Below are 26,539 nucleotides of genomic sequence, written 5' to 3'. Positions count from 1 at the left end.
TTGTTTTAGCAAGGCAGCCTGAAGCATTGTGGCAGATCCATCAAAGATTTTTTTCCCAGCTGCCATTAACCCCACAGTTGGCTAGCGTGAGTCTTTCTGGTTTGTTGTGGATAAGTTGACTTTGGTAGAACTTGAGAAAATAGACTGTGTGCATCTTCATATTTTAAAAATTGCATGATATATTGGGATTGATTGAAATCTACTTGCATGCAAAGATTATGTTGACTATCACTTAATATATCAAAATAATAGGAAAAATGGCTGGGCAGTGTCTTCATAAATTATAGGAGAGTCATGAATTGTGACTGCTTCACTGTTGAAATCTGGCAGGATCTTTTACTAACCAAGAATACACAATGAGAGATTTGAACATGATTGGTTGGAAAAAAAAAAAGTAAAGCCTGTTCACTGGAATATAATCCTTCATTTTCTGTTCTCAGCTCACCTGGAGTCCTGATCTCAGACCAGGATCCACTTGTGTGAGACACATAATGGATTTACAACCTGTGTGTAATACAAGACAATAGAGACAAATGACAAAGAACAGGCAAGAATATTGGTCAGTATTGCTTACATCAATAGGCAAAGATTTAAACACTTTTAAGCCTGAAATATTTTTTTCCTCTAGGCCTCAACACAAGAAAATTTTGAGGAGGATGAAGCAGCCTTGCATGGAGCTTATGGCCAGCTCCCTTAGCACATGGGTGCAGTTTGGGGAGGATTGGGAACAGGAAAACATTATTTATTCAAACTACTGGAAGGACTCTGGATTCCTGATGTCACAGGCTAATGAATGGACTGGCATTTTGGTACTGAAATGAGAGTAGTAGGTTGTCAGGACTTTGAAACTGAAGGTGAAGTTGATTCATTCTGATGTGGAACAGAAGCAAGAGCCAATGTGGGGAAACAAAGAGAGGGAAGGTATTTTTCTCAAGTCCGTCAGCTGAATTCTCATATTGGTCTCAAATTATGAAACAGAAGGTTTCAGTACGTATACTTTAAAGCCAGGGAAAGCCGCCTTATTGTCTAGTTTTGGTGGTGTGCGTTGTGTTTGTGTGTGTATGTCGCAAGCTAGTTTTGCCCAGTTACAGTTGCTTGAGTTAGAACAGGTAACGGGTGAGATCAAGGGACTGAGATGACCCTTCGACTGTATCTGGACATTAGATCAGCTCCACTGTGTCATGAAGCTGCAATTTAAATTTTTAATACCACAGAAAACAAAAAAGGCTATTGCTGTGGTTTGTAGCTGTTTTGAGAGCTCAGAACGTGAAAAATGTCCAGATAATCAGGATTCTAAAAGGTGGCAAAAATGTGGGTGGTTCTAGGGAATCTGATTTGGGGGAAGTTGCTTCCTGTATCCAGATCTGATGATCGCTTGGACTTTGAACTGGCAGTTAGGACACATAATCAACTTTCTAGAAAAGGTGACCTGTACCGCTGAAAACTGGTTGACTCTCTATGTTCCTTAGTTAGGACTTTGGTTTTGGTCATGCCATTTAAAGATGGTGTGTTAAACCAGTGCCTGAGATCCTTCTAAAAATTTTAGATTCATCCATTCTTCTTCCAAAGAATCACGAAGGACTAAGTAGATTAGACAGAAGTGTTTTATGCTACCTACCATACTAAAATATTTAATGGCTATGAATCTGAAAATTATTTCGTAATTGTTAAGGCTTAGGTGTCCCATGCTAACTTTTGCTTTAAGTTTGATTAACTCCTAAGTGAAAAGGGGGACTTACTTTTTTGCGTGCTCTCCTGTGAGCCATGCTAATGTGTTCTTTATGCTTTCTTGTTCAGAACATGAAACTGATGATTTGACAAGGAGAGTTCCTCAAATGTGATGTTTAGACTTGTGACTGAGTTTAAAACTGTTGAAAACTTTATGGTCTAATAATATTTTCCTTATTTTCAGATTAACTGCTGAAGTACTGATCGAGTTCTGCTATTCTTCAATGAGGAACTACAGGCTGATCTTTTGCCATAATCTTAAACAACCATAAATGACAAAAGAATGCTTGGTCAGTGAGGGCAGCTGGCGCAGAAAACGTTTTTCAAACTCGGCTGTTTAAGTACTCTGAGGTAGGTTTCTTAAACTGCTTTCCTTGGGCTATTAAAAAAAAAAAAAAGGAAGTATGGATTTCAGTATGTCTCATCTGTTAGTTAGAATTTATCTATCCATTAGCAAGCAGAGAATTAAGTTTGGTTGCAGTGCTTTGACTAATGGTATGTACTTCATGATCTATGTGCCATCCTCTATGAAGGTGATTGCTTGCATTTAAGCAAGTATGTTTTCTTTTTTTGTTATTATTTATTTTGAAAAGACAGTTTTTTCTTTGCTAGAAGAAATATTTTGGTTTTGACAGGATAACGGTTTAACTGAGTGGCTTACACTGCCTTTGGTAATACTTTGTTATCTATCTAGATCCTTTATCAAGCAAACACTTGCAAATAAAGCTTGAGCTTCTGCATGATAGGAAGAATGGTATCACTGAGCATCTAGAAACTAGTTTTGGGTGTCTTATGTTCAGTAGAATTTTTAATTTGATGCAGATGTTGAAAGCTTTGTTGTAGACCAGAAAATGCCAAATATATTAGAAGTTGATTGCAGTGCAGTTGTGTATCACAAAATACGTAATCATATCATGTTACTAAAACTTGGGGGTTTGGTTTGGTATGATCCAGTAGTTTCATTTCCTCTTGAGAGGCTTTTGTGTTGGATTTTCAAAGCCTGACTGATAAATACTGTCAGAAAATGTACAGAAGAATCTAGCATTCCCAAAGTACCTTAGAACTTAAGTAACAATGTTGTAACTAGAATTTTCTGAATTTTCTTTGCTGGTATGTATGTTCTTCTCGGTCCTCTGTTGAGGATTGAACAGAACACCTATGTAATAGTCATTTATCTAGTTAGCTGTATTTGGAGTCATTACAGAACTTTTCATTAAATCAGTGAACTGATTGAGAGAGACTGGAGAATATTTGCATAAGGTAATTAAAACACGTTGTGTTACAGATCAATACATTCAACAGCGTACACTGAAGTATGATTTTTGGTTTTAATTCCTCTTATTTGATAGAAAAGACAGCTTTGATTTTTGGCTGCAAAAAGATATGAGGAAGAGCTCCTCCCCTTCCTTGAGTAACTGCAACTCTGTTCTTGCTAACAAAATATTTGGAATTCCACTTGATGAGCTGCAGCAAGAAGGGCAACCAGACAATGAGGTTCCATTCATAGTCCGCCATGTCGTGGACTATATTGAGGAACATGGTATGTATTATCTTGCTGTACTTCAATATATTTAGCTGTTATTCTTACAGAGTAGATTGTGTCTTTTGAAGAGTATTTGTTTTCCTAAGTGACTTATGTTTAATTGGATGTCATTTGGGTTGGGGTTTTTTTTTTTTTGGTGATACACACTTTCTTTCTTTACTCCTTTTGTTATTTTTGATTTTCACTGTTTTCTAGCTAACACTAGTGCAGTCAGCTCAGTAGGGTACTCCATAGGAAATGGTGTGTTTTAGGTACTGCTAACATTCACCTTATTGTATTGTTAGCTGGGCATAAGAATGTATTTGCTGGGAAAAGGACTGCTGGAAGTCTTGCAAAACTGTTGTCCAGAAAGTCTTTCTTTCAGTATGTGAACTGTGCATGTCTGATTATTAGTATTTTCTGATATATTTGTCCATACTAGATCTAAAAGTTTATTTCTGCAACTTAACTCAGGGGGTCTGGAACAAGAAGGACTTTTTCAAGTCAATGGGAATGCTGAGACAGTGGAGTGGCTTCGGCAGCGATATGATAATGGAGAAGATGTGGACCTGGTTAAAGAAGCAGATGTGCCCTCAGCTATTAGCCTTCTTAGATTTTTTCTTCAAGAACTTCCAGAGCCAGTTATCCCAGGCAGTTTGCACATACATTTGATGCAACTTTCTCAAGGTAATAATTATTTTTGATTCAGTGTTTTTATTTTATTATTTTAAGAGTAAAAAACAGTATTAAATTGAGATTTGTAGTGGCACTAGGGTGTCTTTGGTGTTCTGTGTAATAATGTGTGTATCAGGAGGCATTCAAATATACCTTTTCTTCATACAAAACCCAAATAAATAGGTCTTTTTTTAGGCACCTCAGTCTGGGTTCAAAGACAAAATTTATCCATCACACAGGAAAATAGTGAAGCTGCCACATATCAAACTGATTAGTTCTGAATATTCCATGTTCTTGTGTATGAATACTGGGACACTGGTCAAAGCCACTGGAGTCAACGTTGTTTGACAGTTTCCCACCACTGATGCTTTAAAAGTCCTAGGGAATGCTTTTGTCTGTGTTTTCTCTTAGTTCCTCTGAATTTCACTTACTCTGCCAATGCTTTCATGACGCTTCAAGCTTTCATATACTGGAGAAGAGACCTCAAGCCCTATACTCATATTTGCTCTCGCACTGTGGATTTTTTTCAGTTTAAAATTCATTTGTAGGAAGAAAAAAAACCTGTCATCAGCATATTGTTGTTGCTAAGTATGTTTTTTTCATATACTGCAAAACCTTGCCCTTTCAAATTGACACCCATATGGTGGCACAGTATTTTCTTTACCAGTTCCCAACTTGTCTGACTGTATCCACTCTCCTGGGTCCTTTGGCCTCTGCTGTGTTGAGTGGTGTTGGAGTTGATTCATAACTTGACTAGCAAAAATGCTTGTCTTGCAACAGTACATTAGTAACGTCCTTAAAGGGTACGTTGATGTTGGAGTTCTGCACCCTCTGACATAACTGATGGTTTTGCTGGTTGTCACTCTTCAGGAGTGTTGCTCATTTTCCAGTGTCAATTTGTATTTCTCTCCAAATGCTAGGCTTGTTTTGCTTTGTAAGATGCACATTTTTGTTTGATTTATTTTTCTGTTATTGAGTTTATTCCTGATACGAACTTGATAACCCTTGTGATAGTCCTGTTTGTTCAGAGTGGGAATTGATTTGTAGGATGGGTGAGTATAGCGTGGTTTTCATATGCTGTTACGCTATATTTACCAAGTGCTGAACTGGAGAGTCATCTTCAGCAGTGTGAAGCTGCTTCATTTTCTTCCCTTGGTAGCCTGTATATCCTGAAATTTTGAATGTGGGGTAGCTGGTGAGCAGAGTCTGAACACTGATGTGTGAGGCACTAAATAGTCTTGTACTGGAAACAATTTTTGGAAGCTACTGACCAGAGAAGCTTGTTAAGGCTGAAGTTCTGTTTGTTTGTTTGTCCTGTGCAGTAATGAGAAACTGAAGTGGATAGGGAATTTCATTAGTGATACATCTGCTATATGGTTTCTGTTGCTAATGTCATGGTTCATTGGACATAAGTAGCTAGTAAACAGTTATCTGTGGTGGTGGTCGTGTCCCGCCCGTCCCCCCTCATCTCCCGTCCCCCCCCCCCGTCCCCGTCCCCCCCCCAAAAAAGATGATGATAAATAACAAAAGGATTGTTAAGACAGTAATGCAGAATGCTGCTGGTTGCTCAGCTAATGCTGCACCTTGATTTGCAATGTTATCTATCAGGACTGGAAATGGGATTGAGGTATACTCACTTGGTGTGACAGTGTAATTCCCTTCTATGACTTGTACAATATAGTGTGAAAATTGGGGTTTTTTCATCTTTGACTAGATGATTGTGGAAGGATTTACATATGGGTTGTTTTGGGAAAAGAGCTGTTCTTCAGCATGTGAGTCCTCATTTAGTTCCCTTTTGTTAAATATACAGAGAAACTTCACTTAAACTTGCAGCTTATTGTCTTTTACTGTCTTTTTTTTAAAGTGTAAACTAAAGTAATTTCAGAAAGATTTGAAGTTATCTGTACCAAGGAAATCAAAACACATGAACCTTTAAACACTGTTTCCTGATACTAAAATTAGAGTTTTGATTTCCTCTACTCAGGTTTTGGCTTTTGGTACTTTGACTGTCTGATAGACATACCTCAGTTAGTTTCCGGAATTACACTATCAGCTGCATTTTAGGCAGAGGAATTGTTTGCAGAAATGCAGAATGTGGTAGTAATTTTGGATCCATGTGTTACTTCTGGTATTTTCCCTCTTTAGCAGGCCTTCCATATCATTAGGTTAAGCTTGGTTCTCAAAACAACTTAGTTACACAACAAGGTGTGGCCTTATATACATCTTTTGAGGCTTGTTCTGTGCAGGCCTAATGGTGGGAATTTGACCCCAATGTGCTAGGCCATGTGTCCCAGAAGTATGTGTCCATGGTTTACTGTCAGAGGACTTCAGTTACAGGTAAGAACGTTCTCACCTCAGGTCTCTGACTGTTGTTTAGAACCGAAATTTTAGGACAGATTGGTTAGACAAAACATCTATATGCGTATGTGCAAGGTGATCTGACTGTCACCTCTCACTCTTGCTCCCTTTCTTTTTGAAGGTATACTTTGTGAAAGTACTTTTTAAAAGTTCTCTTTTGCTGTTCTGTTTCCTAAACGCATTTCTAGAGTAAAAATTAACAATAATATATTAATTTTATTGTGTTACTCTGTTGAAAGAACTATTTTTCTGTGCCTGGTTACCTGTATTCAAATACTGTAAATGTTGACTGTGTCTGAGGAAATGAAGTCCTGCACAGTTACTGTTTGGTATTACTGTACATACACAACAGGGAATTTACTCCCTTTGATTTGATATTAAGGACTAGGATGTCTTGGCTCTCTCATTTAGAGAGGCAGAGTGACTGCTCATCATCTTCAAACATCCTTTTCTGTTTCTAACTGGTCTAAGAAGAGTTTTCAAATGTCTGAGGGAGAAGGGGAGGCCTGTTCGTATTAAATTTTCTCCCGTTTTGCTTTCCTGACATTTATTTTCCTTTATATGGAATTTCTGTTAGGTACAAATGATTGTAAACCCTTTGAACCTTGTTGCCTGTAAGGCTGATAATGTAACAAATTATATTTATGGGGAGATATTTTGATGAAGGATATAGTTAAATGTGGGGTGAGAATGAGGAAGTTTTATGGTGACCCTTTTTCAGGTCTGAAATTGAATCAGCAAGCTTCAAGCTAAGTATGTGTTAAGATGATTGCTTGTATTCATCAGTTAAGTATTATAAAAGGAAGTAGAGTATTAAGAATGGGATGCTTGTAGAGGAAAAAATGTCCAAGTAGCTTGCCTGAAACGGGGAGAATTTAACTAGCTTTTAAGTTAACTCACTATCTCTGGAGCTGTTGCTGTCTCTTGAGCTCTTCTGCAAAGCAATTGTTAAATAACAGTGGTAAAATGAAAGGGTATGGAAGAGCTAGCCCTATGTAATTAGAAACTTGAGTGAGCATCAATAGGGGAAAACATGCTGAAAACTACTGATTGGACTTGCAGAGAAGAATATGGTGGAAACCAATGGTTTAGGTTATCAATTTCTGCTTCATGGAAGAAATTAAATTTATAGTTTAATTTATCATTAGGGAAAGTAATCTGATGGTACTGTGCTATGGAAACAAGACTGGGGAGGGGTCTTTTTATGTTCCCCTGCCTCTTCACCACCCCTCAAACCTCTGACATCGTTGAAGAAGAGTGATGTAATAGGAAATGAATTATCAGCCTCTCTTGGAAAGATCAGAGAGGAAGAGAGTAATCCAGAGACTGAAATGAGAGGATGAGATGCCGGGACAGATAGATTGTTATGAAGTACTACTGCTGTAAATACGCTTCAGATATGTGGGCTGTTCAGTTTTGGGGCTTGGGGTGGGGTTTTTTTTCCCTTTTTCCATGGAAAAATTCAGTATGAGAATCTCAGACCGAACAAATGCAAGTCAAATTCTGACATTTTAGGCTGTGGTCTGACCAAATTAGTTGTACATAATTAGTTGTAAGTAATTGTTGTCAAATTAATTGTAAGTAATTTTTGTCAGAGTCAAAAAGTTGATAAATATCAAATGTGAAAAAGCAGATATTTCTGTGATTAAAATATTTTTAATTACATTTTTCAGATTATAATAATGAAGATGAATTTGGAAGAAAGTTGAGGTTCCTCTTGCAGCAGCTTCCACCTGTTAATTACAGTTTGTTAAAGTTTCTGTGTAAATTTTTAGCTAACGTAGCATCGCATCATGAAGAAATTTGGTCGGCAAGTTCTTTAGCTGCAGTCTTTGGCCCGGATGTTTTTCAGTAAGTTAGTTATAAAAGTTCATGCAGTGTTTTTATGTGAATTTGACAGTGTACATCTGTAGCCTAAAGTCTTTCCTAGTCCATGAGTAACAGTAGGAAGTATGCAATATGTTTTGGCCAATATCTTTCTTTCTGTTCCCCCCCACTCCCTCACCCCAGTTCTGTCTTTTGCTTGGATTTAAACAACAGCTTGTCTATGAGCTATGGCATTAGAAACCACAGATTTGATTGTTGCATTTCTGTAATTATACTGAAGTTTGAATGTTTTAGAGATAGTGTGTAAGATTACTATTTGTAGCGAGAAAGCTGTTAAAGTACAAACGTATACTGGGGTTTCCTCTCAACAGGAAAATACTTGTATTTTAAATATTCCTCACGAAAAGTTAATTGACTAAATAGTTGTTATTTCATCACTTTTAAATATAAACTAGTATAAAGCCTTATAATGCAGTAGTGTGAAGGCATGCTTAAAGTTCTGTGTGTTCAGAATGGATTAGGGATAATGGTGTGAAGTGTAGCCCTTAGTCATAGAAGTCATTCACAGGAGTTCTTTGGGGAAACAGTTGGATTTAGATTTTTAAACTAAAACAGTGTTGAAATCTTTAGCATTTACACAGATGTGGAGGATCTGAAAGAACAAGAAATAGTTAGCAGAATAATGGCAGGACTTCTGGAGAACTACTATGAATTCTTTGAAAATGAAGAGGAAGATTTTTCATCTACTAATGATTTAAGCTCAATAACTGAGCAGGTAAGACTTTTAAATGGCAGTATGTTATCACTTAAGTATCTGTTATACACATTTATGTTTATGAAAGATATGTTGAAGTATAATTTTCTTTAGTGTGGCTTTTGGTAGTTTCTTGCAAACTGACAAAACCTGGTATTTCCTTAAATGCATTTTCTTAATATAGGTACGCTTGTGAAATTGTTGCTTTGTAGTAAGTATAGCTGTGCTGTGTAGAAAAATACATAGGAACTGAACCAACAATGATATCCTGCCCAACATAGCTGTTGTTATGCTATATAAACAGTATAGTTTTTTAACTACCTTTTTAGGAATGGAGAACTGTTTTTCTAAGCGAATGCAAAATGGTGCTGCTGTTGGTCTTGGTCAATGATATTGCTAGGTGTGTCTTACAGAAACATGCAGGGTCTCGCACTGCACTTGATGATGTTATCACCGCTGTTTCCCTGTGCCAAAATTTTTGAATGGTTTTTCTGATTCTAAGACTTCAAAACATCATCTTGACATTAGTGGGGAAAAGTGTTGAAATTAGAGAAGCAAAGTGGAGTAGAATAGAAATACTGTGGGTCCTAGTATTCAACTGCCAGGATCGGCAGATTCACCTGTCCATGTGACTATGGTATTCATTATCACTCTTCTGCCTTTCCTCACAACATATTTAGTTTTGTGAAGTAAAATACCATGTCATGTTGGGATAAATAGAGGTGGAGAGTTGTTAGAGAAATGAAAATGTGGTATTGTGATACAACCTTCTTCTGTTGGCAGATTTTTTAAATTCTAACAAGTTGTGGTATATAAGTGATAATGCACGGAAGAAGTACTTTTTGTATCATCAAAGCCAGGTTCATGAATTATTAATAAAATCTTGGCTCAAACCCTTCCTCAGAAATATGGAAAGCTATAAACTGAATTTTCTCATATACAGTTGGCTTCAGAAATGATATATTTTCTTTAAAGAGGAAAAAGGGTAAATAACCCGCAGTTGCTAAGGAAGATAAGAAGAAATACTGAATTTTTAAAGCCTGACTATCCCACAAACGCCTCCTCTAGCAAGACAGGTAAGGCAAGTACTAGGGCAGCTGGTTGTTTCCTCTTCACTGCAGTAGACACCTCACCCATTGGTCTGGTCTGCCAAGCGTGGGCAGCAAGTTCTGTTCTGCTCTGCTAGCTCTTCTAGCAAAGTGCTGCAGCTTTGCAGTGTTTGCTGTCTCTTTAGCTCTTCACAGGAATATGTCTAGCACCGAGAAGTGACGCAGCCCTGCTGCATGCACGAAGCTGTTTAAAAAAAAAAAAAAAAAAAAAAAAAAAAAAAATAGCTGGGCTGTAACTTCTGCAGCCGGAGGGTGAGGGCTATTGCCTGAGGTTGGGATAACTGCTCTTTAAAGTATAGTTAGTTGGTCTGTGCTCTCATGCTTTGAAATAACCGATTTGTCTGAGGGTCATTATATGTTTTAGCAAAAGGGTTTCCTGAGCATAACAGTGTGTGTGGTGTGTGGTTTTGTTTTTGTTTTTCCCCCTGAGTTTTGAGGCCTGGTGGGGTGTCCCCTTAATTTCGTGGTGTCTCCACCAGATGTCAACAGTGCACTTCTGTTGGGTCCGGCTCCTTCCCGGGCTGGCGCGGTGGGGTGCAGAAGGGCCACTGTCCACACTGGCCACAGCCCCACTGGTGGCTGCCTGTGTGCGGGTGGGCTTGCCCTTGGTTCACTGACACATCCTCTTGCAATTACAGGGGAAAGTCAGGGATAAATATGTTTCTTGCCCAGACTGTAGTGCCATATAATATATCACACCCCTCTTAAATACATACCTCCTTTCTGCCTTCTGTGTAGTCTTAAACTTCTAAAGTTTCAATTTTTCTTAGTTCAGTGGTTTTGTTTTATATTCGTGTGGCAGATATTATAAAGCATATTTTCTACTGTTGATACTTTAATTCTTGGGCTTGCAAATTTGGGAGATCAGTAATCAATCACAGAGTGGTTTTGCAAATCACAGCTTTGTTGTGTGTACCTTTTTAATGTTTTAGACATAGTTGCTTTTTAAAAAATGACGGTGGCTGTATTGAATTGTCAGTTGGCGATATTGTTTTAGTTTTTAAATTGGCTGTATTTTACTGCTTCAGTAAAAACATCTTCTGTGTTTGGAAACAAAGAAACAAAAATAGACAAGGGGCTTCACAGAAACTTCTCAATGCTCTTGCTCTTACATTTGCCATTATAAGTATTCATTCAGTATGTTAAAAGTTTGGATTCTTAGACTTCTACATTGCCTTCCATAGAAGGGTTTGAAAATGCTTCTCATATATGAATAAGGCTACCTATGGAATAGAGGAGAGTATTCCGTCCCTGTTTTATATGTAGGGGAAGAAAGGTTCTGTGCCTTGTGACTTCAGTGTGGCTGGGATTTCGTTGCTTCTTGATTCTGCTTGTGTTCATTTACTGCATCAAAGGTGCTTCTCTCTTCATTTTTTTGTCCAATGTTTCAGAAGGGTTATGTAGGTTTTTTTAATGATGTGGAATGTATGGTTTTACATAAAAGCAAGTATAATGTGCCTGTTTTTCTAAAATTGAAAAATTACAAGTATGTTGTTTTTATACCTCTCAAGCTCTTTTAATTCCTTGAACCTCTTAAAAGAACTTTTCAAGCCATTAACTGCGAATAAATCTTTTTATTAGATAAATGATCTCTTGGAAGAGGAGGAAGATGTAAAGCTTGAGCAGTCTGAAGAACTTCCAGAAGATGGCACAGAGAAACCTGTTGAAAGGCCAGCTGTGGTGCATCTAGATATGACAGGGAGTCTCTCGGATTCCAGGAGCATTACAGCATCAACAAGGTAACTTGTTTTCTGCCTTGGAGTTTGGATTTAAACTTTGGAGTATAGTCTGTTCTGTCTGAGAGAGAGAGAAGCTGTCAGGCTTTTGAGATAAGTGGTGGTGTCTACCAACCGAAGCTTTAGAAGTAGGTGCAGTTCTTGTAGTAGTAAAATATGGGATAAAATAACTGTTCTCAAATTCAGAAGAGGAATCCCTGTAGAACTCAGATTGGATTAACTATGGTGATTTATGCAGAGAAAGGGAAAAAGGGCATATTTTAGTGAAACTGTAAAGTGGTATTTAAACATTAAAATTTTGTAGCAGAAATAGAAAAAGAATCTGAATATTGGTAGATGCAAACCCATTCTGTGCTATCTTTCCACCACTCTATTTCAGGGGGAAATCCTAGGACTATTTCTTGTCATGTGCTAGTGAGTAGAGATGTGTCCTTACATGACCCAAATTCATTTCTAAACCTGTGAGAACTTGTTTGTCCAGGTTTTTTTTTATGCCCAGTTTGGTCAGGTGTTAAATAAGGAAAGTACTTTCTTATTTCACTAGAGAACAGTGGAATATGTTTCATAAACAATTGTAATGAAGACTCTGTAGCTGTGATTACTTCCTGAAAATATGCTAGAGGGAGAAAACACCAGGGACGAAGAGGAACTATATATGACCAGAAGGATAGTGGAGAGCAAGTGGGGTAATACTGACCTTTAATGTTTTCTAGGTTGGAATTTAGATGTTCTAGAAAGGCCTTTAGTAGGAGCGATGTGGAGGAAATTTTGAGCACTGTAAAGATGGCATTTTGTAAGGTTGTATGTGAGACTTTGTAGAATGGGTTGCTTGCAAAAACACTTGATTTGAAGGTCCAGAAAGTCTCCTTAATTTGAGTTGAAATGAAGGCTCTGGATACCCTGTTTTGTGAAAGTTGCCTTGCTAATACATTTGTAAGACACCTGAAGATCCTTATTCAGTTAATTTAAACTCTGCCAACTAAATTTATCTTGGAGGCTGATGTTTTTTTATTATATCGATGTAGGAGTGACATGACTGGCACCTATGCACAAGTTGAGGTTTAATTGTTAACTGCTTTTTAGAAAAAAGTTATTAGAAAAATGCATAGAAAGCCAAGGTCTCGCATTGTCCAAACAGGTATAACGGCTGCTGGAGCTGGAGGGACCTGTGTTACCTGCCTAAGAGCCAGACACTCTTTGGATAGGATCTGCTGGTAGAGAGCTGTGAGCGAGTTTGGAAGTTGCAAAGTGTAATACAGGCAGGAGCATTGGAGTGGGAGTCAGCTTTTAATTAAGACCAATCCTCATAAAGGAGATGCATTAACTTAAAGTGGTACTTCCATTTGAGAGCTTATTTGCACTTGCTTGTAATACACAGGTTTATGTTTTACTTGCTTGTAGTACACAAATTTTAATTTTTAAGGCTGCTTTACTTCTATTATAGTTTACATAGCTATACAGCATGTGTTAGGTACGGGCATTGCATGTAAGAACTTGTAGGGAGGGGTGAGGAAGAATCTATAAGAAAAGTGTGACTAAAAGCAGAAGAAATGCAGGGGAAATCACAAGTAAGTTTACTGCCTAAGACTGAGTAGTCTCAAGAATGTGGATTTCAGGTTGAAATCTGTTCGGCTGCTTGGCTGCACACTTCCTTCTACTTCATTAGAAGAATTTGTAAAATATAAAATAATGAGAGAAACATAATTCTGTTTTGTGATTTAAATTATATTTTAATAGTTAATTATCCTTGTCAGCAATAGAGTGGTTTAATTTTAGTTTGAGTTAAATAAAAAAAAAAATAAAATTGCTGCAATTGGAATTTCTACAAAAGTGCTCCTTCTTCCAATTAAAGTTTTAAAGCAATTTAACTACTCACAGGTATTTAGCTGCTTGTGGAATGTGTAAGTGCAGCAGTAGTGACAAACTCAACATGTTTGAGAGTTTAAATTGGATAGCCTGAAGAGAAAAACATTTTTACTCAATGTTTAGGGTTAATTAAAAATTAATAGGCATTAATTATGGTTGGCATTTTACATAATTTGTGGGGAAGGATAAGGAGGAATCCTGTAGAAGAAGAAGAAAGAATTTTGACTGTAAAACCAGAACAACTGCAGGAAACATTTAAAAAAAATTACAGAGAATGAGAAAGTATGCTTTATTAAACTTTTAACCACTATAAATACTGTAAATATTTTTCCAAACTTAAAGGTGTTCATAGTATGCATTTAATGGCCTTTTTTGGTTTAGTTTCTTTATATATATGTATATATATATATAAAAATAATTTAAAAAGCAAATGTTAGTGCAGGTTTATTGGGATGTTTGTCCTGACATAGGGCCTGCAGCAGCTTATAAAGGAAAGAGGAGGAGAAGTAGATCTTAAACATGGTTCTTGCAGTTCCTTCAGCTGGAGTTTTGTTGCCTCTCTGCTATTGTCAGATTTTGGGAATGGAATATCTGTATATTTTGGCCTCTTTGTGGAGGGAAGGAAAAGAACGCTGATGTTGCATGTTCTGTATGTTAAAGATTGGTTATCTTGATTCATATGATGGGGTATATGACCTTCCTTCTAGTTATTTGGACTATAACTTGCTTGTAATTTTGCTCACTACCTTTTTTCTTTACTCATTCTGTTTTGTTCTTTCTGAAACATATGACCTTCATGCACTGCATGGTGTTAATTTGACTTTGAGTTAGAGGGGGATCTGGTGAGAATGTGGGTAATCATTAATGCAGTTTGATTTAGTGACTGCTTGAAAATGGTATTTAAAATAAACCTGTTGAGTGATCTTTAAGCCCGTTACCCAATCGGGGAGCAGTTGTTGAACACAAGTTGACATTGTGTATGTAAAGGAAACATTGTATTCTCCTTTATTGGAAGCCTTTTCACCATGGCTCTTTCGGTTTTGCCGTCCTGACTTTCGGAGAAAAGAATTACTGACTCAGCATTGCAGCTGACTTTTAAGACGTGCTGTTGAAATAATCACTTTAGAATCCTTCTCTGTCATTATTCCAAATTTTTCATCACTGTGCTTTGCCAAGCAGTATTTGCTTTACTTTTTGCAGTTCATCTCAAATATTGTCAGTCAAAAGCCTAATATAAAAACTCTTGATATGTTCCTTGGGCTTTTCAAAATTCTGTGTGTAAAAATATGAGATATGACAAGTAGTAAGTTCTGTAAACAGTTTGCTTTGTCTATATTAAATGCAATGACAAGGGCAAGCTCCTCACTGCTTGTGTGATATTTTTGTTAACCCTTTTTTGTTTTAATTAGCTCTGATCAGTGAGAGAGGCAGTAATATTAACAGCAACAAAGTGAGACAAAATGCATATATAGTAAGGCTAGCCAAATACAACAACTGCCTCAATTGCTAGAAAATGTATTACTGTTTTAGTTTAGCGCTCTCTTTTAACATCCAAATACTTGTCCCTACTTCCATCCTAGAAAATCTGTGAACAACATGTTAGGAAAGCTTTCAAGTGTTGATTGGGCAGCTTATTGTCAGGAGTGACCTCATGTTGCAGTCTATTTCTATTTAGACTGCAGGGTTTAGTGCAGCACTCCAGAAGTACTGCCTGACAAGCAGCCATTGAATCCCAGCAAGCAGTATGCATAACCAGCAGCCAACATCACGCTTTGCTGTTTTTCAAATGAAGCATTTTTACATGAAGTGCTCATTTGGGATAGCAAAAATAATCAGAATGGCCTGTAAAGTTCTGCTGCACAGGTAAATATATGAAAGGAAAATGTTGCTTTGATATGATTGCAAATAGACTTTTTTTAACTTTAAAATTGTGTGAGATGAAATGTATTTTGGAGATACTGTGAAATGAAATAATGTCACAACAGATTTTTTTTTTAATGAGAAATGAGAATCTGTGTACTGTCAGTAAATTACCAAGAAAAACTTGGAAATGTTTTGTCTCTAGTTAATGTATTTTTCTATCTCAAGGCATGTTTTTACTGGGACTTTTTATGGGTAGGGAGACAGTGCAAAAAGGATTCTCGGGAGTGGGTTAGCATTATGAAACAAAGATGTTTACCTTTCTGTGCTTGCTGTGTCATGCTGCGTTAAGGCTCTGTGTAGCAGTATAAATTACAGCTTTTAAAAAGTATCCTTGCACTGTTGTACATGGGTTTGGAAGTTGTAATGTATTTTCAGCTAAGAGCGATTGACACATTTCTTTCAAAAAGTGCTTAATTGCTAAAGTGATTAGTTGAAGACCCAAGATATTCTTTAGGTAGTAAGAGGATTCTTCAGGCTTTGCAATACTGCTGATTTATGCACATCTTTTGCTGAGTACCTCTAATGCATCTAAAGGTGTTTAATAAAAGCACTGCTGAATGACCCTATGCTGGGAGCTGAAGGTTACGCAGCAAGATGGAAAATTTTGTTGTGAACCATGTCTGAAATCTTTTGGATTCTTTGGAGATGAGTTTGATTCTTCCCACTCTTGACACAGTTCCTCATTGTCTCAAGTGGTAGAATAAAAGGATTCCAGGCCATCACAGTTTCCTATAAATAGTATTTGTACTTGTGCCCTTGACTGAATTTTTTTGCTCTCTTTTACAACTAGAGTGTTGCAGTGTTCTGTGCTCATACTGCCTTTTTTTTTCCCCCCCAATTTGTCCTAGGATTGACTGTGTTTTAATAGCAAATTGATTTCAATGTATACAATTATGTATTAGTACTTCTGGAATGTAAGCATAGCTTTTAGAATACAGCTTTTGTAGAACTTACTGAAAATACTGAGATCGGATACTTAAACTTTTTTCGTGTTTTGAAATCTTACTGGTTTTTTTGCTGAGATTCTTGCTCATGCTCCTCCTCTCTTTTATCTTGTTCACGAAGCTGAACTTACTCCCAGCTTCATGTCTTCATTTTTTTATTTCAAGTATTGTCAAAACAAAATGTGTTTATCAGAAAACGTACTTTGAACAAGTAGTAGGGCTATGCTGAACTTCTGTGCACAGAAATATCAATGAAATGTAAATAAGTTGTAAACTTTTTGTTACCATTTCTTTGTTTAAAAGAAAAAACTGAAATGCCAGTGTTCACCCTCAGTTGTTTGATCGAGCAGCTTTGAGTTTAGTGTCTACAAGATCTGGCTTCTACATCAGGTGTTTTAATTTTTCAAAGCTATGTGGCAATGTCTGTTTTGAAACAGTAGTTTAGAGCTGCCTGTTCCGTCAAAGTATTTGGAATAGATCTGCTTTGGTTTTTCACCTAGGCAAACAAACACACAAATCATAAAAATGAGCTTGATTCAAAATCAAGTTTCCATTAAAAAAAAAAAAAAGGAAAGAAAAGAAATTAAAAACTTCTGTGAGCACCTGCTTGTTCAGTCATTACATGGCGGTGTTTAAATACGGTGCACTCTGCTATTGGCCCAGTACAAGTTGTCTAAGGCAAAAGGGCATAATTATTTTTAAATAAATACTTTAACTACTTTCCTTATCAGCTAGTGTTTAATTGAAAGTCTTTTATTGCTTGTGTTTCATCTACTTAGAGGAAGAAAAAATAGAAAGTCTGCTTGAGGTGGTCTAATTATCTTACCTCTCTGGTGGTGGAACTACTAATAAACTTGGTAAGGTCTAACCAAGATATTCCTTGCTGTATTAAAACTATTCTTGGGTAAGCAGAGAGACTGTCTATGTTTTTTAGCGCAAGCAAGGCTAATATCAGTCAGAACTATCTTGCACAGGTAGTACCTGTTCAGTTCTCCAGTGGAGCGGCAAGCTCCCTTGTATTTCAGAGTTTACTTTACGCATTCATGACAATAATATTTAAAATAAACTTTGGCTGCCAACAGTGTTGTTGAATGGTAAAGAGTAGACTAAAATTTTGGTTTTCAGCTGTTTGAGCTTAGTTATATATAATAGGAGGAAAAAGCATTTATTTACCTCCCTCCCCACCTCCTAGTTGAAATGAAGTTAGTATTTTTTTTTTCTGAATAAGATATGTAAGTTGCAACTCATTGCTGTTTACAGTTGAGTTTTCTTCTTTTATTTCATTCTTAGCATATTTACTGTCACCTTGTCTAAAGTTTAAGTATTCTGTTTATAATGAGAGAATTTTGATCATATTAATGGAAAATTGTAGGGGGACCACATACACATGGGTTAATTAATTTACTTGTGTTAGTTAGGCTGACTTCCACCCTTCCACCCCCTTAGGATTTTAATGTTCTAGGCTGAAGTGGCTTGTGCTAGGAGATTTCCAAATGTTTTACAAATGGCTAGCTCGTATCTCAAAAGCTCTGGAAGGTACCTGTCTTGCACTTGAAATGTAGCTGTCCTTGGAGAGCGCTGCAGATCTGTGAACGTTGCAGAACAAAATTATGCAACAGTCTGACAGGCAGGGAAGAATCTCTATGAATTGCAACTGTGGAGGAAAGCAGAGTGATTTGGAATTTGCTTTAGGCAGTAAAGTTAAAATCTGCATTCTTAAGCAAGGTGTCAGGAAATCGTTGGAGACTAAGTGATTAGTGTTTCCCATGGGAAAGACTGTACCTCTGAGAGCTTATAGCTGCATAACATACTGAGTATTGGCTCTTGAGAGATGGAAATCTGCATTGCTACTTCTACAACTTTCTGTCTTATGATGGCATTCTTTAAGATTTCTTCATCTAAATAATAAATGGGCTGCAAATCAGTGTTTTCTTTACATATTTATTCTACTTTTATTAGCCGCATTACATGCAGTCTTTAAGTATTTTCTAAGTTGCTTTCTGTTGACTTCAAGACTTTTATTTAGTGTGATAAGTTTTTGCATTACATGAACTTATTTCTTCTCTATTGCAGTGCTCATATCTCTCCCATAAGTATCTTGCCAGCCTCTGCAGAGTAAGTATAATGAAAATGTTTGAACTGTGCTGTTACTAGAACATGCATAGAAGATATGTCTTTCAAGAAAAAGAAATGCAGTAGGTTTGATGATTACAGTTACGAATGAAGATGTTCTAGTGTGAAGTATTTCACTTATGGCATTTAACACTAATGCAGGAGAAACCTAATGTGTCAGTGTTGTTGACTGCAGAAGCATGAGATCACAGTGTGGTAGAATCTAGATTCCAAAACACTTTGGTTTTATACTTAGATACATCATAGGTGTTTGACTTTAAAATTATAATAGCATTCACATTGTATTTTTAGCACCACTTCTAGTTGTTAATATTGAGTACAGTTCAGTGGAATTGCATCTACAAATGTGGAGGAAAAATGCACAATTCCAGAGTTAAAAATGGGGTAAAATAGTTTAAGATCCTTATGGGAAGAGTTTTTGTAGGCCTAATTGCTTATTTTGGATAAACTGGCTAAGAAGCACTCAACGGAGTAGTCTGTTTTTAAAGAATGCTATTCTTTTTTTGATGTCTCTTTGAGTATATCCTGTGTCCTTCAGCAGGTACTTGCTCATTGTCTCTGCTATTTGTTGGCTCTTGCCTTTTAAGGTTACAGCCCTGTTCAGGAGGGGTTACAGCCAGCTGTGCTGCAGCAGTACCTGCTCCAGGGTTGACTCTAACCTGTTACAGACACAGGATTTTACTGTCACATTAATATATTAGGCTTTTATAAGTTTTTGTTTATAGTTATTAAAAAGAAGTTAGTCATTGTAGTGTGTTGATTACTCTTAAATACTGTTAATAGACTTCATAATACTTTATGTAAATCTTATGAAATTAAAGATAGGTGCAGTAATTTCCATGGCCTTTTTGGAAAAGTTAGTCTCTTTTTGCCTTGAAGTACTTGTCATCAAAGATTCCTGTCGTGTGAAGTTTGTTATCTCTGCCTTTCTGCATAGTTGATCAATGCAAAGGGAGAGTTCTAAATACGAATTTTCTGCCTTTTTTCTTTTTAGCATTTTAGAAAGAACAATTAGAGCAGCTGTGGAACAGCACCTTTTTGACCTGCAGAGCAGTTTAGATAATGATCTTAAACATATACAGCAACACAGACTGGGCTGTAACAATGAAGCAAAAAATCCCAGCCGGGATGAGGAAGGATCTAACAACCAGTAAGATTTTTTTTTTTTTTCTATCTGTAATGAAGTCCATAGGATTGTATATCTTAACTCTTCCAAAACAAACTACCCCAGTCCCGCACCTCAACTCAAAACAAAAGTGATGACTTGCTATTAACTTCAGTTTATCTCATGTGTTAAACCAAATGGGCTTCCATCAGTTGCCAGTAATCAACACCCCTTGAAGCAAATATTTTAAATTGATCTTATAGCTAAAAATGTTGTAAAGTATAACTGCTTCACTGCTGAATTCTGTGTGAGTAGCACAAGAACTTAAATTTACCCCAGTGCTTCCGTTCTTATTGCACTGATGTTACTTATGACACAATTTTACCATACAAAAGCTATTGTAGGTGCCGTTTCAGTTTCTTTACCCTATCTTTCCACGTCAATATAGCTATTTTACTGCTTTGGCTGCCAGTGTCAGCAAAACAGCTAAAAATGGATAGAATGAGCACTGTGAGTTTATTTGCACAGAGTTTCAGCCTCATTTGATCAGCTTTTGTTTTTATTATGAATCTTGCCAGGTTATGGGTGTAGTGATTGCCATAGCAGCATTGAGAAGTTGGTACGTTTTGGTGCTTTGTTAAAAATAAATGGTCATGATTAATCCCAAACTCCAAAAATGTGTAGTTAAGACTTCAATACCTAAATTCCTTTGTGGTTCAGAGCCTGAAATATGTGAAGTATTCAGAGACTCAAATGCTGTTTTCTAAGTTGTACAATCTTTACTGGTTTTGGAAGTCTTATCTGTGACAACAGACTAAAGTCAGCAGTTGATCATAAAAGTAATAATCATTGCTGGTAATGATCAATTAAAACTGAGTTTTAGTGTTAGAGATTTAATATCTTTGAAGTAATTTATAAGTAAGTGGGTAATTGCCTGAAAGACCTGTTGTAGCTGAATTCCTTCAGTTACAGCATAAGTGCTTTAAAGGCTGGCTGACTTCACAGAAGCAGAGACTAGAAGTACCATCACTTCAGGTTTGAAACCAGTATGCTTTTCTGGCACAGTGACTATTCCAAATGCTTGTGATCATCGTTCCACTGTGGATTAACCGTAATAGAGGATACGTGATAGCGTTCTTGAAAGAGGTCGTCTGGGTCCTTTAAAGCAGTGTTGCCAGCAGACTGTGCACAAGGCAAACACATAGTTAAATGAATAACTAAAAATTGCAGTGATCCAGTGCAAATTTCTTACAACTAACTTAAAATAATTGCTGGATTAAGAAAATAGAGTTAAAATGTTAAATTCCAAACCATCCTGTTTAGTATCTGTATATCTGATAGAGGAGGAGCATTTTTAAAAGTGGTTTGGAATTCTTGGTTGAGCGAGGAGAAGGCAGGCAAGGAACTCGAAGGCTTGTGATGAGTTACAGAATCATGTGGTAACAGGGATGGTGGCATGTAAAGAATATATGAACATAAATATGGTATAAGTTAGTTTTAATCTGTTACAAGCCTTAAGTTGAATTCTAGGAAGATTAAATGTTAGGCAAAATGGGATTTCTTACTGGAGGGGAATGTAGTGATACTAGCTGTAAACTAGCTGGCTTCACTATTGAGAGGAGCATAGCCCCAGCAACTTTATCTAGTCGCCATAGTTTCAATATGTCATTGTTTCTGGCTGTTGGCACTTTTATTCCTTAGGTTAGCATAGTAAGTGGGGGATGTGTGCCTGACCCTTAATACAAGAATCAAATAAATACTTTTTAATATATCTATCATGTACTGTTGTAGGAAACCTCAGAAGTATATATAAACTACATAAATAATTAAATTTGCCTACATGTGATTGAAATTGTAGATATTACCAGTATCTTTGGTTAGAATAATTTTGTTGGGGGGGAAAAAAACCCAAAAAACCCCTGATGTTTGATACTGTTTAAGAAAAAAAAAAAGCAGTGTTTTTTTTTTTCTTTTAAAGGTGGAACAACAGGTTGCTAAAGTCTTTCTGTTCTTATCTTTAGGAATGATGTTATTGAAGATAATGACACTGGTAGCAGTGAGAACACAGGAGACTGCTCTGAAGTATTGGTTTGCACTGATTTAGACAGTGAAGCTATGAAACATGATACTGTAACTGAGGAAGAAGAAAGCGTTCAGGTGAGAGGAAGAGCCTCCTGTATATGAAAATCATAAATTGCTGTGACTTCAGCAAAGTGCTTTAGAGATCCAAGTTTTCCTAATAGCTCTGATGTAGCCTTACATGGTGCTGTTGCTCTGTGCAGTTAATTGCCTTCTCTGCTCTGCACGTTTTGTAGACTTTGGTGCAACTTGTTTGGACCCTGACTAATGTTTTTCTGTTGGTCTTTCACAGGTACCAGCCCTTCCTTCTGCTCAGGTAAGCCCGTGTATCAGCAAGCATAGCACCAGTTAGAATAGCATCTGTGTTAGTAAAGGCTTCCTGGGGAGTAGAAGATCTAGAGCTGTGATTGTAGCATAGCCCACAGTTAGTCGCACCTTTTACTGTATCAAGAAAGGGTAGAAGTAGCAGTGACCTTGAGACTCTACAGCCTCTTGACTATGTTTGTGCTAGGAAGGTGTGGTTTTGTAATTAGCTAATTGCCTTTTCTCACCGTTTCCATTTTCTTGTGTGGTAGGCATAGGTGTCCCGTTCTTTTCAACACATCTTCATGTCCTTTCTAGTTGAAAGAGGTTTTGTTACTTCTCCTTGGACTTCTTTGCTTAGAGATTTGACTTTGGCCGTGCTGATAGCTCGTGTCCCTCCGTACTGATGTGCTCACTTAGAATTCTTACACTTGAGGTGTTCAGCAAAAGAAAAATGAAAGAAAATTAGACTTGTGGCCTCCTGAAGAGATTCAACACTTAATATTGTAATTTTGAACAGTATGAGGATTGACCATTTGCATTCCAAAGCAGAAAAAATCTGTCTAGGTTGCTGCATGAGCACATATTAGGATGTGATGCTAACATGCTTGTGAAAATAAGATACGTAGTTGTATCTTTTAAAGTGTTTTGCTCAGAAAATACAATGTTAATGATACTTGAAGTTGCTGTTTAAAATTCAGAAAGCAACTGAAAATGTAAACAACAAACCACAGGATAATCAGGTGTCATAGATTTCGTTTTGGCTTTGCTTTTATATATTATGCTTGAATTGAACAGCTTCATGTCACTGAAAGAAGCAAGTATTGTGTACAGTTTGAATGGAAGCACGGTATTGTAGCAACTGTAAATGTTGAAATAATTTTTGCCCTATACAACAAACATGCCTCAGCTTTGCTTTGAGCTGCAAATTATTAGATCTTCACATATAATCAAATGGGAAGGTTTGTAGTTTGTATGGCCTGAATTTGTAATGATGGCCTGAACTGCAGCAGCATTTTTTATTAGCGAGCAAACATCATTTTCTCATTCCGGGTATCTTTCTGTGATCAAGCAATGCTGTAAAATACGTGCTGACAAAAATGAAATCAAGTATAACAGTAATATGCAAGAGAATATAGTTTCTACCACTCTGTATGAAATAGCACATATGCAGCTGTCAAATAAGCACTTCTAATGAAAAATATATAGTTCCTTCTTTATTTGGTAAACCTTTTGTTGTCATAAATCTAAATGATGAATTCTGTGGGTAGAGAGATTTGCTATACATGTGTAGAGAACTTTCTACAATGGTTTTTAGCTTCTTGCCTGGGAGTCCATAAATCTTTCTGAGGGTTTCCTGAAAGATAACTAGATAGCAAACCTATTGTTAGTAGACTTAAATTAACTAGAAGAATTTAATGGGTCTGTGAACTTGGAAAGATAGAAATGGATGCCTTAGCATAGTGAAACTGCGAGTTTTGTCTGGAATCCATGTTTTTATTAAAACAAAATGTTGCCGTAGCGCTTTTCACTATTGTAATGTATTCTTCTAGCCTTCTGTTTGCTTTCATGGATCCCAAATGACTCTTTTGAATCACCGAACAAGCCAAATTTTTCAATTGTTCCTGCTAAACGAGCATATTGGTTTTGAATCGCATTCTGTAAATTAAAATTTCACAGAATGTATTGATTGTCCAGGTTCTTTCCTGATGCATTAGTGCCAAATTGTGGTATAAAAAACATTATTAAATTGTTATCCTATAGCGCAACATGCACAAAACATGGTGTTGCAGTTAGATGATATTTTATCCAGTTCAAATGAATACTATGTTTGCAAGAACTCTGCTGAAAGTACAGGGAGAGTTCCATATTTCTGCCATAAGTCTTTTTCTGACTGGCTATTGTAAGTCGTCTTTTATTTGTAGTATTTGTTTTAGGTTTTCAGTCTCTTGACAATGAAAGCCTTCAAAAGCAATAGAGATCGAGTTTCTTATATTAACTCCTGACACTTTACTTCCTTCCTGACTTCCTAGTTAAAATATATGCTGAGCTTTAGAAATCAAAACTCAGAAAATATAAATGTAGATGGAGAAACAAAAATTGCAATTTGGTGGCTTTTTGGTGCATTTTATGCAGTTTCAATGGTTTCAAAGAATAGCTGAGAAACGTGAATTGCAATTCTTATGAAGTACATTACTGTGCTAAGAATATAAAGGGAAACATGATGCTTGGGAGCACACGGTCAGGTATAGATGTGCTTTTGTTGTCATACCTGATGTCATTCTTGGCCTCTTTTGCTTTTTGATATGTTTCTGTCCACTGGTGTCAGTGGTAAGGTGGCATTCTGGGATGAAGTTTTGTTTTTTCAATGTTAGTTTTGACCTTCTTGTTAATATACCACTTTGAATGGTATTGGAGAGTTGTATCTTTCAGGGAGATGTTAAAGGGAAATATACTGATTCTTCTGTGTGAAAGGAGTTTGAGAGGGGCATGTAGGGTTTAGGAAACGAAAGATGTGCATGTGAGCTCTCCATTGGGTCTGAAATGGACACAGAAGCAGCTGTTTCCACAACTACAATAAGTGTGACTATGCAAGACTTGCACAGCTCATCTCCAGGGTGGAAATTATCTGCTGGAGTATGACAAATGCGCTGTAGCTAAATGTTGTTTCCCCAGATTGGAATTTGACTTGAGGACTGAAATAATGTAAACAGAATGATGGAGTTTTGTCTGATAAGGGTGAATATTAGTCAGCAGTGTAAAACTGGCAACTGTTATGTATATTTGAACTCTCCAGGTAACACTATTTTATATTCAGACGTTTTAAAGATCATTTGTGAGAACTTCTTGAAGTCTGAAGCCAGATGTAATCTGTTATTTTAAAATGACATATTCTGTATTTCAAATTTCTTATATTCTCCCAAATAAGACACTTTTTTAAGAAATCAAGTACTGGGCTTTGGCATAAATGCTTAAAGTAGTCAGTCTTCCTGTGCCAACTTTTAGATAACAAAATGGTGACATGTATTCATCTGAACTTGTTTTGTGAGATGGTGTCATAGAAAGGCCAGCATTTCTTCATCTCCTTCCAGTTCTGTTGCTGCTTTATTTAGTAACAGGGATTAGTAGCTCCTTTTAGAAAGTCTGTCAGACTTGTTTCATTTCATATATGCTGAGCACAAGTCTACATCCAACTCAGTTATTTTTGAGACTAGGATATACTTACTGCAATGATTTTAGTCACCTCAGACTTCATGCTATGATCGACAATTTGCAGTAGAACTGTTGGTGGTAATATTTAAAAGAAATAATAAAAAATGTTTTGTCTGAAGATGGAAGGTCATTGTCTGTCTTCTAGTGATTGAAACACCTGGTTACTGGCCTTACTTTAGATGTAAAAATATTGTATGTTTAAAAAGTATGATTTCCACCCACACACAAAAAGCTGTGCTTTTAGTTCTTGAGGGGTTTTTTTTGTGGTCAGTGATGATTATAGAAATGTTTTCAGCTGAGAATGCCATTCCCAAATCTTTCTAAACATACTTTTTGCCAACAGACTGCAGATGTATTGTTGAAACCATGTGATAAAGATGCAGATGTTGATGGAGAAAATAATAGTGAAAGGTATGTATTTTTCTTTTGTCACTTATATGGCAGAATGTGTAACTTTAGTTTTGAAAAGTAAGTGTACCAAACTAGTGATTTGTGACAATACAGTATGGCATAAGGGAGGTGCAACTAAACATACAACTTTTCACATGTGAAAACAGAGAGGATAAGATGGAGTTACCTTTTTATGATGATGATATAAAAGGCATAGAACTTTATGCACTTAAAAGAGAAAATAAGTACAAGTCTATATGAGAGACAGAGAGATATATATGGGTTTTTTTGTGAACAACCCTATGTTCTGGGCAAGAGAAATAGAAGAAAAAGTTATTTTCTTTAAAATATTTTGGCACGTTTTATTGCTTTTAACGATTGAAGAATTAATGCTGGTAATAGTGACTAGCCAGAAAACTTTTAAGTTCGTTTGCAGTTTGAGTTCAGCACTGATGGAAACTTCAGTTTGAGTCGAATTGAGTTTTAAAATATTTACACCCAGCTTGAGAATAAAGGTCTGAGCTGTTTTTATTTCCAATTTGGTTCAAGTCCAGTTGTTGTTTACATGCTTCAGCTTGAAATTCTGTGTGAAGAACAAAGGCGGGGGGGGAGGGAGGGGAGCAATATAACCTTTGCTCCCCAGAATTTTAATTATCACTTTAAGGAAATACATTAGATATCTGCTAAAACTGGACTAGGGTATGCAGGAATAAAATGTAAAGGGAATGTATAGTATTTACTGTCCATTAAGAACTTGTATTTAAAATGATAACTAGGTCTGTGTCTTCTTTTAGGCAAAATAGTATATTGCTTGGTGGCAATGATAGAATATCTTCAGAGATGTTTCTGGTAAGATTATCATTTCATCTATATA

General features: G+C 36.6%; 1 protein-coding gene across 4 annotated transcripts in view; it reads left to right on the top strand.

Moving 5' to 3' along the window:
• Window positions 1-26,539, top strand: part of FAM13B (family with sequence similarity 13 member B) — a 51,947-nt gene that overhangs the window by 9,221 nt on the left and 16,187 nt on the right. For all 4 annotated transcript variants that reach the window (XM_075509365.1, XM_075509362.1, XM_075509366.1 and 1 more), the window contains exons 2-13: window positions 1,913-2,079; window positions 3,078-3,268; window positions 3,725-3,937; window positions 7,957-8,134; window positions 8,741-8,885; window positions 11,555-11,712; window positions 18,516-18,557; window positions 19,570-19,725; window positions 21,702-21,837; window positions 22,052-22,075; window positions 25,619-25,686; window positions 26,460-26,514. In XM_075509365.1, the coding sequence (XP_075365480.1) occupies window positions 3,112-3,268; window positions 3,725-3,937; window positions 7,957-8,134; window positions 8,741-8,885; window positions 11,555-11,712; window positions 18,516-18,557; window positions 19,570-19,725; window positions 21,702-21,837; window positions 22,052-22,075; window positions 25,619-25,686; window positions 26,460-26,514 (1,332 nt within the window). In that variant the 5' untranslated portion in view covers window positions 1,913-2,079; window positions 3,078-3,111. The remainder of the gene's footprint in view (window positions 1-1,912; window positions 2,080-3,077; window positions 3,269-3,724; window positions 3,938-7,956; window positions 8,135-8,740; window positions 8,886-11,554; window positions 11,713-18,515; window positions 18,558-19,569; window positions 19,726-21,701; window positions 21,838-22,051; window positions 22,076-25,618; window positions 25,687-26,459; window positions 26,515-26,539) is intronic.

The sequence above is a fragment of the Mycteria americana genome, chromosome 8 (assembly GCF_035582795.1).
Source record: "Mycteria americana isolate JAX WOST 10 ecotype Jacksonville Zoo and Gardens chromosome 8, USCA_MyAme_1.0, whole genome shotgun sequence".
Lineage (NCBI taxonomy): Eukaryota > Metazoa > Chordata > Aves > Ciconiiformes > Ciconiidae > Mycteria > Mycteria americana.
The sequence above is the reverse complement of the archived record's forward strand: the minus strand, read 5'-3'. Positions and strand labels throughout refer to the sequence as shown.